General features: G+C 52.8%; 5 protein-coding genes across 5 annotated transcripts; 3 read left to right on the top strand and 2 right to left on the bottom strand.

The window, feature by feature from the left end:
• Positions 1-542: 542 nt before the first annotated feature.
• Positions 543-2608, top strand: CCOS01_00315 (peptidoglycan binding domain-containing protein; the record flags this gene model as incomplete). Its single annotated transcript, XM_060448512.1, has 3 exons — positions 543-1485; positions 1543-1881; positions 1938-2608. 3 exons carry the CDS (start codon positions 543-545, stop codon positions 2606-2608), a joined length of 1953 nt encoding a protein of 650 aa, XP_060319950.1.
• Positions 2609-3191: 583 nt separating this feature from the next.
• Positions 3192-4009, top strand: CCOS01_00314 (uncharacterized protein; the record flags this gene model as incomplete). The annotated part of the gene is made up of 3 exons (XM_060448511.1): positions 3192-3297; positions 3387-3733; positions 3785-4009. The coding sequence occupies 3 exons, from the start codon at positions 3192-3194 to the stop codon at positions 4007-4009; spliced, it is 678 nt and encodes a 225-aa protein (XP_060319949.1).
• Positions 4010-5376: 1367 nt separating this feature from the next.
• On the top strand, positions 5377-6024 carry CCOS01_00313 (uncharacterized protein; the record flags this gene model as incomplete). Its single annotated transcript, XM_060448510.1, has 1 exon — positions 5377-6024. The coding sequence occupies one exon, from the start codon at positions 5377-5379 to the stop codon at positions 6022-6024; it is 648 nt and encodes a 215-aa protein (XP_060319948.1).
• Positions 6025-6472: 448 nt separating this feature from the next.
• CCOS01_00312 (UbiD family decarboxylase) lies at positions 6473-10452 on the bottom strand (the record flags this gene model as incomplete). Its single annotated transcript, XM_060448509.1, has 2 exons — positions 6473-9886; positions 10336-10452. The coding sequence occupies 2 exons, from the start codon at positions 10450-10452 to the stop codon at positions 6473-6475; spliced, it is 3531 nt and encodes a 1176-aa protein (XP_060319947.1).
• A 1501-nt stretch (positions 10453-11953) lies between these two features.
• Positions 11954-12841, bottom strand: CCOS01_00311 (glycoside hydrolase family 16; the record flags this gene model as incomplete). Its single annotated transcript, XM_060448508.1, has 3 exons — positions 11954-12003; positions 12061-12113; positions 12177-12841. The coding sequence occupies 3 exons, from the start codon at positions 12839-12841 to the stop codon at positions 11954-11956; spliced, it is 768 nt and encodes a 255-aa protein (XP_060319946.1).
• Positions 12842-12877: the final 36 nt, after the last annotated feature.

The raw sequence follows: 12877 nt of genomic DNA, 5'->3' as shown, positions 1-12877 counted from the left end.
GGACTTGGTGCTAGGATGGAGACGCGCTCAAGCATGCCATTGCCGCTAGCCACGAGCCGTTCCGAGATAGGGAGGGGGAAACTTACCTGTCCTTGCGAAGAATTCTCGCCGTGTTCAACCGGCATTGTTGTCTCAGATTGCTTCGGCCCTCAAGGCTGTCTTTCTTTGATTCACATGTGGTATTTTATCGGCTATGAAAACAAAACTTGAAGAAGATTTCTTGTTTTTGACAAAGGTCATGTAAGATTATACAAGAAGGTAATCTTCACGTGTAAAGTCATCTGTTGATTCTTGTGTCCGCACCGCGTTCGGCTGGATTGGCTTGACTGGAAACGGCATCTGCGCGGGAATTCGTTCAGCCCTTCAGCCTTAGCTGCAATAACTTCTCTTCGTACGCGAGAAAGGCTCATACAGCTATGAGAGAGCTCCTGCCTCCACTATCATACATTTATCTGCTTGATATCCACCTCTGCGCCATGGCCATCTAATCCCTAGTAGGCCACAATTGATTATCGCCAGTCATCCGCTCTTCAAAGTTCAACATGTCGCCCAACTCGCCTTCAAGTACAAACTCCTCAAACCTTTGGCGATCTTTCGTCCAAGGGACGACAGGCGTCAAGACCCACCACACAGTGGCGACGAATGAAGCCAAAGACACCCTTCTCTCCGCCAACTACCTCGAGGAAGTAGATAAACTGCAAGTTTCTCGCGAGACTCTCGTACCAGACAAGGGCCAGAAATCTACCCCCAAGCGCATAGTTATCTGCTGCGACGGGACCTGGCAATCTTCCGTCAGCGGCCAACAGAACATTCCATCCAACGTGACCCGCCTAGCCCGCTCCGTCGCGCTTACGGGATCGGTCAAAGAGAATGGAAAAGAGGATAGCATCTGCCAGCAGGTCGTCTTCTACAGCGCCGGCGTCGGCACGGGTGGTGGCGTGAATATCCTCGAGAGGGGCAGGCAGGCGACTTTTGGCGACGGGCTTGTGGCCAGTGTCATCGAGGCGTACAACTTCATCGTTATGAACTATGCCCCGCACGACCAACTCTTTTTCTTTGGCTTCTCCCGAGGGGCGTACACGGCTCGCTCTGTTGCAGGTCTTATTACAGATATTGGAATCATTCAGCCCCAGGAAATGGACGACTTCCCGGCTCTGTACGACCTCTACCGAAGACATGGCCATAATGACAGCTTCAACTTCCGTTCATCGAAGGAGTACCGACAGTGGATCACCGGTGTTCGTGCAAAGGTTCTCGAAGACTGGCAAGGTCACGAGCAAGAAGATCATCACTGGGACCAAAAGCCGCATAATCTTCCCCCAGAGTTTACTAGAGCCATTGAGGTCGTCGGAGTATTTGACACAGTCGGTAGTTTGGGAATTCCCGGCTTGACTTGGACGCAGGGCGCGACTACCAAAATCGCTAGACTTGCCCCTTGGCTTGGCGTCGATGACCTTGGATTTCACAACCCATCCCTGAGTAGATGTGAGTCTAGCGCAAGCTTGCGAGCCTCGGAAGCCGAGCACCTCTGATAAGTAGTAGATATCAGGCATGCTTACCATGCACTCGCGCTCGACGAGCATCGACAGCCATTTACGCCAACGCTCTGGCGTCTCCCGCTGAAGAACGAGCAATGTCCCGGCTGCCATGAACAGCCAAAAGATCAGCTTGCGAAGAAGTTCAGGTCACTTTTGAAAGCGAACTCGAAGGCCACAGAAGAGGAGCTTTCCCAAGCATGGAAGGCCTTGATCGAGCGTGAGATGGCGGACCAGCTCAACGGTGATCGGCCTGAGCTGCGGCAGGTTTGGTTCCCTGGCGGACATATCAATATCGGAGGCGGTAATCCAGGCCTTCTCTACGGCTTCCCCTTTGATTTTGAGCGTGAGTCTTCAGACGATCATCTGCCGGACCTAGTGGGTAAGCTGACAATGTCGCAGAAATTGCTCTGATTTCATTCACATGGATGTGCGACCAGATCAAGACCTTCATCCAGCTCGACGATGAGCACGGATACAAGGATGGGAAGTATACAATGTCGACGCTGGCCGATCGCGAAATCTTATCTCGAAACCGGCTCATCCATCGCTCGCGCCATCAGCAACCCTTCGGTATGAGCTGGGTGGTGCAGCGCGTGCGCCAGGGGCTGGACTACAGCAAAATTTACGAGATGTTCTTCAAGTCCCCTTTGTACGACCCGGAAGACGCCTGGGCCACGGGGCCAATCGTCGACATATTCGCGCCCATCTTGAGAGCCATGCCGTTCTTCTCGAAGTTTAGAACTCCTGGAGAGTATAAGAAGGACGATGTTGGCAATGATCTCGGCCAGACAAATGAGGAGATCCACCCGTCTGTCAACTACCGCGTGGCGAATCACGCCACATACAATCCTAGATCCCTGGAGGGGTTTATCAGGTCGAAGAAGATGGCGAGCAAGGGAGAGAAGCACGAGTTTCTGTATGAGTGGAAGAAGGGTCACGTTGTCGTACCGGAGTATGTGATCAAGCCGGCCGATCTGATCGCACGCCGCCTGGCCGAGGTTTCAACAGGGGGCAATAAGTTTGTTGACGCCCTGGTAAAAAGAGCCGAGGTTATGCTGCAGCGTAGCTGATCTCAGGATTTCTTGCTTCCAAAAGTTTTGTGTTTCCTTTCGAAATCATTTGAAAGAACTTCCGTGCGCAGAAGCCTTTAAGCTCGGGTCAACGCTGAACAGTTGTGTTCATTCTCCGGCGAACAACATTTACTTAGATAAGTGTTCAGTGTGCATCTAACGTGGGAAAGAGATATATTCGAAACCAAATGATTGGAATAACTCCCACAAGATTGAGGCATGTCGTTCAAGCCGTAGGATCCTCTTGGGCGTTGAAGGGTTCAGGCTTCCAGGGCTCAAGCCGAAGAGTGGAGCTGGCATCGGCGGACCCGGCCCGTGCCAAGCGCCGGATGGGGCCGATCAAGACCTCATTTCTTGAACAACCACGGCTGCGCTCACCAACTCCATGAGAGCGGCAGTTCAGTGCGTTGGCAGCAGCATCATCCCCGGGATGGATTCTTCAAGCCAGAATTCAGTTTCCCACGTGTATCTTTTATATTATCACGAGACCTACTCGCATGTTTGACTCAACCTTTCAAAGCTGTGGACTCATCCCAACTATTGCTAGTGAGCGAACAAGGTTCGCGAAGGACAACTGCTCATCATGCGTCCGACACGCTTGAAATTCAAAGACTTAAAGTCCAGAAACATTCTCTGTGCTGTAACACGCGTCGCCCGGAAGCTCGAGAAGAGACACCAGCCCAGTGAGCGTAAGTCATCTTTCGTTCTTTTTTCTCATAGCAGCCTCATCCTATCTCAAGCCTGGAAGCTTTCAACACATGTTCTGACCAAGGCTCAGTTGAAGTCATGCTCCCTGCAAAAGTTCAGTCCGAGGTTCGCAACTTCCTCACGACCACCAAGGCGATGCTTGGCCTGACCACCACGGTCAAGACAGCCTTCTCCGTGGGCTTCAAGTTCACCGACGACGACTCTGTCCCTGACGAGGAGGCCAGTAACCTCTCCGAGTCCCTGTGGCTGCAGGGCACATACAGCGTCGACAGCATCCGAATCCAGGGCTTCGTGACCCAGCTCTACGGATCAGCCAGGACCTGTCGTTCGTCCTACGTCCAGGCGGATAAGGACTATGAGATGGAGAACCAAGAGTTCTTCAAGGCCGTTTCGGATGATATTTGGGCCAAGGGCATCGTCGGTGGCGGTCTCGGCTAGGCTTCACACACGATTGAGGTGTCGCCCAAGACCTGTAAGGCGCTCCACGAGCTCTTTATCAGAGGCCGCAAGGCGTATCTCCGCGATCTGGTCGAGAGTGAAAAGATGAAGGAGGGTGTCTACACCAAGAAGATGAAGGAGCTCATCGGAGCTGTTGAGTACTGGATGAGATTCTTCGAGCAGGATGATGAGGCCTGCCGGGGTGTTACGGATGACAATGAGATGTTCACTGTCTTCAATGAGGTTGCTCTCTAATTGTACAATATTCACCGTAGACTACGACGGCGATTATAGCAAGCATTCACAGAGAATGTGACTTCGATTTGATCCTCTGTGTCCTGTAATCATCAATCTAGGCCCTGCCTCAGCTGAGAGCAAGGTTCTGAGGCTCACTTCACTTCGTGAAGTAACCATGCCAACTCACCAGAATGAGAGCATCACAGTTTGCTCTGGTCATAATGACACGATAGAGACAAGGCCGCCACTGCGAGATGGCTCGGTACCGTGAGGGGCCTCACGGAAATTTCGCAAACGTCCCTTGGATACCAAATTCAGCCACCTCGATCATGTTCGTGTTCCTTCACTTGCTGCCCAATGCAGCCTTTTCCCGAACCGAGCTTCTGGCTTCACTCAGGCAGTGTTCCCATCGATATCAGAAGGTGATGGCTGGGACCAGTGTATAATCACCGCGTATTCGTCCTGCCCCTTCCCTTATTGTAATACTACTCCGCTCCTTCCTTCCCTTGTCGATGGCCTCCTGAAGACTCAGGCTACCGTAAAATCTTGAGCGAGAAGCGATCTCACAACTTGTTCACATTCACCAAGGCTTCCGAAATCACATTTTCTAACAGTCTAGAGTCCGGTCTCCTGAATATTTCTCCCGCTCCAATTTTTCTTCCTCAACTTCCTCCGTCGACCTTTCACCATTCTCCTCAATTTCAGCAGGTACTTCTCCCTCTTCTTTCAATTTTCCAACTTCCCACGCCAATAACTCTTGAGCCAGTCTCCTAGCTTTCCAGAACTAATTCTTTTCTCAAGACCATTGACTGGTCTTCTCTCATTCCCCCTTTCTACGATACTTTTGACCGGTCTGGTACCTGCCCTTTCAACTACTTCCCATCGCAATATCCTCATCCATCCGGAAACCAGGTAAGACACACCATATCAGCTACCAAGGAAAGAGCAAACCTAACTTAGTCGCACAGTGTCTTCTCCAAATCGCTGCTTTTCTCCGATACCGTTTCAGCTTCGGTCCGGTACCAAAGCTCCTTCCTCATCCTCAGTCGTAAGTATCACAAGCATCCCCTCCACGACACCCTGTTAGACCGGGAGGGCTAATATTCTGCGATAGTTTTCAAGAGTCTGGTACTCTTGCACCATCACGGCTAGCCCGTTGCGTTTCCCGAGTTTATCCTCACAGTCGGCCATCGAGGTTCCCTCAATCATCCTATATAATTCAGCATCATCCCATCCAAAGGTTTGCTACTCCTGCTCGCACATCCACCACTCTTCTCGGGACTAAATCTTTCTACTCTACAGAGCTCAGGAACCGAATCACGATTAACCATTCAACCATACCTATTCTCTTCTATTCTCTCCATACCCACTCACCTCAACTCAAGATGCCTTTCTTGAAGCCCGCCCCTCGATCCGCCAACATTCGGATCGAGAGAGTGGCCAAGGTCAAGATCAACGTCCTGAAGCCCATCTCATCCGGAGTGAAGAAGTCCGGTCACGTCACCAAGTCGTCTCCTTCCTCCGCCACAGGCAAGTCGTCGCCCAAGGCTCTTGCCAAGGTCGACAAACCCACTAAGAAGACCTCGGCTGAGACCAAGGCCAAGTCAACCGAGCCCAAGTCGCCCAAGGCCAAGACCGATCCCAAGACGCCGAAGCCCAAGACCAAGGGCAAGAACCCATCCGCCAAGGCCTCTGGTGACCCTGCCCCTATTCCCACCAGTACAAAGACAAGCAACAGGGTCACCAAGCGCACCAAGAAGAGAACGGAACTCCCCAAGGGCCTGGTGGCCATCGGCTCCTTCGGCTCCGCGGCAGCAGCCCACCGAGCCCAACTGGGGGTGGGCAAGTCCAACGTCCGCCTCCTGCCCACGGCGCTCCCTGTCCCTCTCCGAGTCAAGAAGGCTGGAGAGGTCGAGACGAGCGCCAAGGGCAGCGCGGAGCCGAAGAAGAAGAAGGTCACCATTGCCACCACTGGCATGACCACCCCCTCGCCCACGCCCAGCCGTGGCTCGAGTGTGAGCAGGAAGCAGTAATCGTGGGAATTGGGACCCCGACCTGGGCATAAAATGCCAAAAGGTGTCGAGATTGGTCAGGAATGATGGGCAACTAAGTACCTACTATCAGGAGTTCTTTGGCGTTTTGTTAACAAGGCATGGCTGGCTCCATCACTTCACTGAATTGATTACTGTTTTCGCGCTAAATAACTTGTTTTACTTTGTGCTCCTCGTGAAACACTGCTGAACCCACTCATCATCTCGCAGGAAACATGACTTCAATCCTGTTGATTCATTTCGAATCACTATGGCGATATTGGTCGTTGACAAAAAGTATATCAAGGCTTGCCTCTCGCTTAAAGGTATCATCCCCATAACATGTCCGTCCCATGCTCAAACGCCGTCAAAGTGCCTTGTACCAACTCCCCTGGTCCTTTTTTCCATCCCAGATCTCACATAGCAAAACAATTCAGGTCACTCGTGTGACTTAGACCTCCATTTCACCTTCTTCAATCATCCGTCCTAGAATGAGGCTCTGTATGACAAGCTCATTGCTCAACGTCCTGATTCTTTTTGGCGGCCGAGGAGCGTCGTCTGTTGATGGCGCAGCCCTCTTTCGCTTCTTCGATGCTTTCGAAGGCTTCGATGCGGGAGCAACAGCGCTGAACAATCCTTCCTCCGATCCGGTATGTTCATCGACATAGACCCAATCAAACGGGTCTTCAAGTAGTTCTCGCTGCCTCAAGGTCTCCTTTGCTTCATCGACGCTGTACGCCCTTGAGAGTGTGGCGCCGAGGACATGTGCCAAGAACACGTATGGCATCTTCTTTTCTTCGGCCCTAGATTTTTTCATCACGAGAAGGATTTGGCTCCCTTCCAGCATCTTCGGCCTCCTCTCAATGACGTCCACAAGTCGTGCGTCAGTGGCCGGATAGGGCGCTAGATATCGCGATCGGATGGCATCGCGGAGGAAAGTGGACTGACCAGCGCAGAGCAGGTATGGGAGCCAATCGACCACAGTCCCTTTCGAAACGCAAGTAGCAATCCAACGGTCCGAAATGCACGGCAGCCCTAGAGCAAGAGCCTGCATGTACTTGACCTTGCGAGAGTGACCATCAGCGATCAAGGCGGTGAAACCAATGGTCTGCGCAAACGGGGTCAGCGTCAGTGGATTTTCGTCCCTCGTTTCTGAGGTTGGGCTGGTTGCCATGCTTCCGAGAGCGTTGGGCTCGAAGAGCTCGTCAAAGCCATTGCTCAACAACAAGCCTCCGCACTGTAGAATCATTTTCTCTATCTCGCGACTTTGACCCATTCGTTGCTCGAAGTGATCCGCTTTTTCCCCGTCCTTTTTCGATTGAAAAGATATCGCGAATGCCATGCCAGCAAAAATAGGAGGCTTGCTAGCGTTGTCTTTAGACGTCGATGTGTGAGAGAGCATCGATAGGCGGCTGCCTCTGACGCTAGTCTTCGGAGGTTGAATGATGCTGTTCTCGAATCCGTTGACAGATGGTGATCGATGCAGCTCATCTGTCGACGCCGAATCAAGTCGAGTTGCCCTCCGGACCTGCTTGCGGGTTCCTTGCTTGGGAGCTCTCGATCCAGTGGCGAGTCTAGGCAAGGCCTTGGCAGGCTGGCGTCCACGTTTGGACTTATCTGGTGAGAGAGGTGGTAGTTCCACCGATTCTTGTGATGCAGTCGGACTCTTGGAGGATGGAACCGGCGTGACTGTGAGTACGCTGAGTGTTGATGTTGTTGAGCCAGGAGCTGTTGGAGCGGCGGGATGGATACGAGTGTCGGGCGTTGCCGGACCTTGCTCGGCAAGACTCTCACTAAGAACCGTGCCTGGAGGCCCAACACCATTGACAGCCTTTGGTAGGGGCGGTGAAGATGGCATAGGCGGCTCGCCGTTCACCGTCGAATTCAATACTGCATGGATTACATCTGTAGCTATCGCCTCGTCGACCACTTTAGCACCGTTTCGCTGCGACAGTCGACGTTCATCTGGCTCCTCTTTAGTTGGCGATGTAGCCACGTTGGTTGCGGCGGCATCTGAGGACACGACGGCACTATTAGTACCTTTGAGAACCTGTGCCTTGAGGGTTGGCTTGGGCTTGCGGCTCGAGCGGCGAGAAGGCTGAGGGACAGAGGGCTCTGGGGTCTCGGGTAGAAGCTCGACCTCGGCTTCTACATCGTTTGGCTGGATCATCGGTGCACCTGGTTCCTCTTCCTGTTGTGACTTCTTAATGTCTACTGACACGTCTAGCGGTACATCATCTCTCCCTTCTGGCCGAGATTGAGTATTGTTGGGACTGGTTTCCGGTATAAGGAGGTCCTTGGGCCGAGATCCGTTGCCCGAACTTTCTGTTCCAGGTACCCCACCATTTGAGGCAGACTTCTGGGTTGGTCCGGCGCTGTCGGGCACCGCATCGTTGCTCGAAACAAGGCCATTCTTCGTGCCATTGCCTACTTCCACGGTGTCAGGCGATTTTCTGGCACGAGTTTGCTGATCTGTTGCGTGGCCCTGGGAATCGGCTACTGTGAACCCGTCGCCCTCATCTTCGGATGCAGTCGAGTCCTCGTCAGCACGTCGAGCACGGTATCGCATTCTCCTCGGCGGGGGTTTCCTCGGCTTTCTGGTCGTTGAGGGCACTTCGACAGACGCATTAGAGCTTGCGCGCTGCACAGGAATAGCTGTAAGATCTTGCGCGGCTGCCTTCTTTTTCATTGCAGCACGTTTCCTCCGCTCCATTTTCGTGGCCACGTCGTCGGATTCCTCTCCCGAAAGTTCGGGCTGGACCTCAGCACTCTTTCTTTTCCTCTCTTGTGATTCCATCATGCTTTCGTAAATGCCCATCGGTTCCGGTAAGCCCCGTGTGTTCGTGGCAGGCATTTGCGGTGACTCCGGTATGGTGCCATCTTCGAGAGGCGCAGAGTTGCTCGGGCTACGTTGGCGGTCGTAGGGCGCCGGGCCTTGGACTCGCAAAGCTTGAGGGCTGGAAGAAAGCAAATCGGGAGGCGATGTGACGTTGTACCGGTTCTTAAGAGGCGACGTCTCAGCTATGTTGGGTGATATGGAGTTGTGGGCGTACACGTGTGGCGATGGTCTCGAAGAGGTAGGGCTGAAATGCTTCACTGCGGATGAAAATTGCGTCTGGCCAAAAAGTTGGGATCCTGCTAAGGCAGGGTCACCTAGCTTCTTTCCAGCAAAAGGGTTATGACGTTGCGCTGGGGTCTGTGGCGGAGGGACGGTCGGCAGCAAAGGGGACTGGCCGTCGGTACGCTGAACAGAGGATTGTTGTTGAGAACTGGAAGTGCGATTCCGCCAAGCTCCACGGGTGTGTACAGGGGCGGCATGGTCAGGGAAAGATGAAGGCTCTTCGTCGCCCTGAGTATCGCCCTGGGTGTCGCCTTGAATCAGATGGTCGAGATTGCCGAAGTCGACAACGGCGGAATCCTCCTCGTGTATCGCTGGCTGCTCGGCGCTGTGGTCCTGCGAAATAGGACTCGTCTCGACAAATGAAGGGCCTTCGTAGTAGTTCTCGTAGTCCCGATCGTTGTTATCTTGCGTCGGGGATTGCTGCGAGACGTCCATCTTGACTTTCGTGTAGAGCGCGGGGCCCGAAGCGTTAGGGAGGGCATTGACTTTCCTCGCGGTTTTGTCGGTAGTGCATGATGCGGGGACCTCTTCAGGTATCGGATTTATCGCGTCGTAGTCGACATGAGGGTTTGGGTCTGCTGCAAGACAATTCGAGTGGTCTCGAATGTTGAGTCTTGTCGAGGCCAGGCTCGCAGGAATTGTGTCGGAGTCTGGGCCGCAATCTGGGTCTGCAGCATCCGCAGCGGTAGCGACAACAGGCAACGCGGGTGACGGAGTTTCGTGGTCGAGGTCGTGCTGGGGTAGCTATTCTGGTCAGTGCCATCCCAGCCCCATGTGAGACATCCTTGTCCAGTCGGTGGGGGGTGTGACAAACCGCGTTTTTTGTACTCGCTACCAGAGGAGCAGTGCTGGGGAAAGATTGGGCAGTGCGCTGACTTTCGCTTTGGCTTAACGGATCGGAATGGCGCGAAAGAAGACTGTCGCGATGTCGTTTATTGCCTCTCGAAGTGTGTCGCGACGCGGTGGACGATGCTCTTGGGGGCGAGCTGCTTGTCTATGGTGGTGCCCGAAATAGTTAGCGCAAAGTCGCAGCAAGGCCTGTGTCGTAGCAGTGCTAAATTGTCGCCATCAATCCAGTCCAATCCAATCCATTGCCCAGCAGCAGAGCCACCAGACATACTCAGGGCAGGCAGAAAATACGCCTCCACTGGGGGAAACGCCACCCTAGAAAAAGCAAACATGGCCGTACGTACCACGCCGATCCCGTATTCTGCCACATATCGGTCGAAAATGGCTTGGCTATCTTGCGATTCGTTATTGCCCTCGATAGCCTTCTTCTCTGCCGCTTGAAGGGTTTTGGACCGCGGCATCGTGACCATCCATTGTCGAACCGGCTTTGACTTGGTGAACAGCAATGTGAATGACGCGACAGTCAGGCAATCAAAGATGGTGGGGGAGGGAAAAGGTGGCAGGGGTCGAGGACGCGAGCGGACCAGACACGAGACCAACACGGTACCACGTGACTAGCCTCACTACGTAATGGCGGAGGAGGTCACTTACGTAAGCCCGGCGCTGCATAGACCACTCGCTCCTGCCATTGCGTCTTTCAGCGCTTCCTTCCTTTGCATGAAGTGAGGAAGGTACCTTACCTTGCTGGCCAGGAAAGAGCTTCTTAGGATTTGACGGAGAAATCTTCGAATGTTTGAAAATCCAAAAGCTTTCACAATGAAGAGGTAATCACATAGATCATTGAATGGCACAAAGAAGCCTGGATTCTGCTTATCTTGCGTCTATTGATGGGGCCCTTATTAGCGGTACTGAAGGGTGGAAGGCTTCGGTATTAAGGAGCAGATCACGGATTGCCTTTGTCGCAGCTTAATCAAAGGGTCCTTGGTTTGACAGTAAATCTTTCAAAGCATTAAGTGATCATTATTAAGAATCATGGTTCAAAGAATCCTCAAGTTCGCCATGCAGCGCAATCCCCAACGTATCAGAATGCAAATATAACTAAGCCAAGGCCGGCCATCTCAGGTAGTAAAAACGCAGAAACCTAGAGTTGCTGTTGACTTGTTTTGACATTCAGAGGAGACGCTCTCGCAGGTAAGTATCCCCACAAGTCTAACAGCTGAATGCGCGATAGGGGAAATGACGAGGTAGAAACCACATCCATATTAATATGTACTTAGTTGACCAATCCCTCAGCCATGCAACATAGATATTTGAGCAAGCGTATGAAAGACGTGACTCAAACAGAAGTTTACGTTCAAAGGACGTAAGACCTCTGCAAGTACACTGGAAAGTCGTCGACGAAAGCAGAATCACTAGGAGGGTGGCCAATCCACAACCGGCTATCCTCTCCCTACTCCTACTCCACTCGTCAATATGTCAATATCCTGATATCTTGAGCACAGGACAAATTACATCAGCAAGCGATGCTCCTGGCCGCTGACGGACGGCCTCTCACCCACGGAAGTGACAAGTATTAGAGATTTTAGTTACATGGCCTTGACCGATTCAAGTTGCAAGACTTAAGGCATGTACACCATCACCGGGATCTTTTGCTCATCGCAGCAGAGAAAATTGCCAAGCATCGTAGCTAAGCAAGCCAAATATTCACTCATGGGACTGAAATCCACGATCTAACAGCCGTAGATACATGTACAATCAAGCAAGCCCCAGCTATTACAACAGGCGGGTATATAACTTCACGTCACTCAATACTGCATTTGACAGTGCCATCCGTGGTATTTGCCATGGCAGAGATATGTACGTGGAGTGTGCTCCTAGGTATGGAAATAGATACAGGAAAGGTAGAGCGCAAAATGTGCTCATAAACTATGCCGCTTCGCTCGAATCATTCATGCCGTCATTTCAAGGATTGTAACTCAGTACCTCGAGGTTTCGGACTTGGTATTCCGTGTCTGTGGTGGGGTTGTCAGCCATTTGAGTTCGCGAATAAATTGGCAAGGAAAGCTTACTGCTCGTTGGGCCGGGCGAACCGGAGGAACCCTCCATTTGCAAGTTGATGATCCTGTTTACCGCTCGTGTCAGCAATCTGTTAAACTTCACGCTTAGAAGCCAAGCTTTTACTCACAAGTACATAGGCTTCCCAAAATACCCGGCGCCCACCTGCGTCGTGATGAGGTTGCCATCCATGTAGAACTTGGCCTGCACGTCCTTGCCGTTCAAGTCCCTCGTCTCGCACTTGAACGAGTGGAAGTTGCCCGGGCTGGGGTACGTCACGTCCTTCGCGGCGACGATGGAGCTCGTGTTGAACGTGTTGAAGCTGACCTTGCCGCTGCCCTTCCACTCCGCCATGTCGATTTCTGGCGGCCACCCCTGGACGGCCGTCAGCCAGAAGGCGGGCCACGTGCCCTTTGTCGTCGTCGCCTTGATCTCGGCGCTGAAGTCGTACCCGCCCCCGCGCGAGACGTTGAAGTGCTCCTTTGCATGGATCGCTCCGCTTAGGTAGTTGATGTTGATCTTTTGCCCGCCGTGCGTCGCCTGAGGCTGCCCGCTGACCTTGTTGGCTGTAATGGTCAACGTGCCGCCGCTGAATTTGACGTTGTCCTTTGTCATGCGAGCGCCGCCGTTGTGGTCGGTGCCCCAGGGGTAGAGGTAGTTCCAGTCGGCGTCGAAGTTGGATTGGGAGTCGAAGCTCGTCTTAGGTATTATGGTACGGACGGCCCCGACGGGGAGCACATCTGCCACCAGCAGCGCGCTGCCCAGGAAGAGGGCGGCTTGGTTGAACCAGACCATTTTTTTCAAAGAGAGACTGAAGACTTGTTCGCGCTT

Source organism: Colletotrichum costaricense (assembly GCF_030867565.1).
Source record: "Colletotrichum costaricense strain IMI 309622 chromosome Unknown Scaffold_1.1, whole genome shotgun sequence".
Lineage (NCBI taxonomy): Eukaryota > Fungi > Ascomycota > Sordariomycetes > Glomerellales > Glomerellaceae > Colletotrichum > Colletotrichum costaricense.
This window is presented reverse-complemented; position numbering and strand designations above follow the sequence as displayed.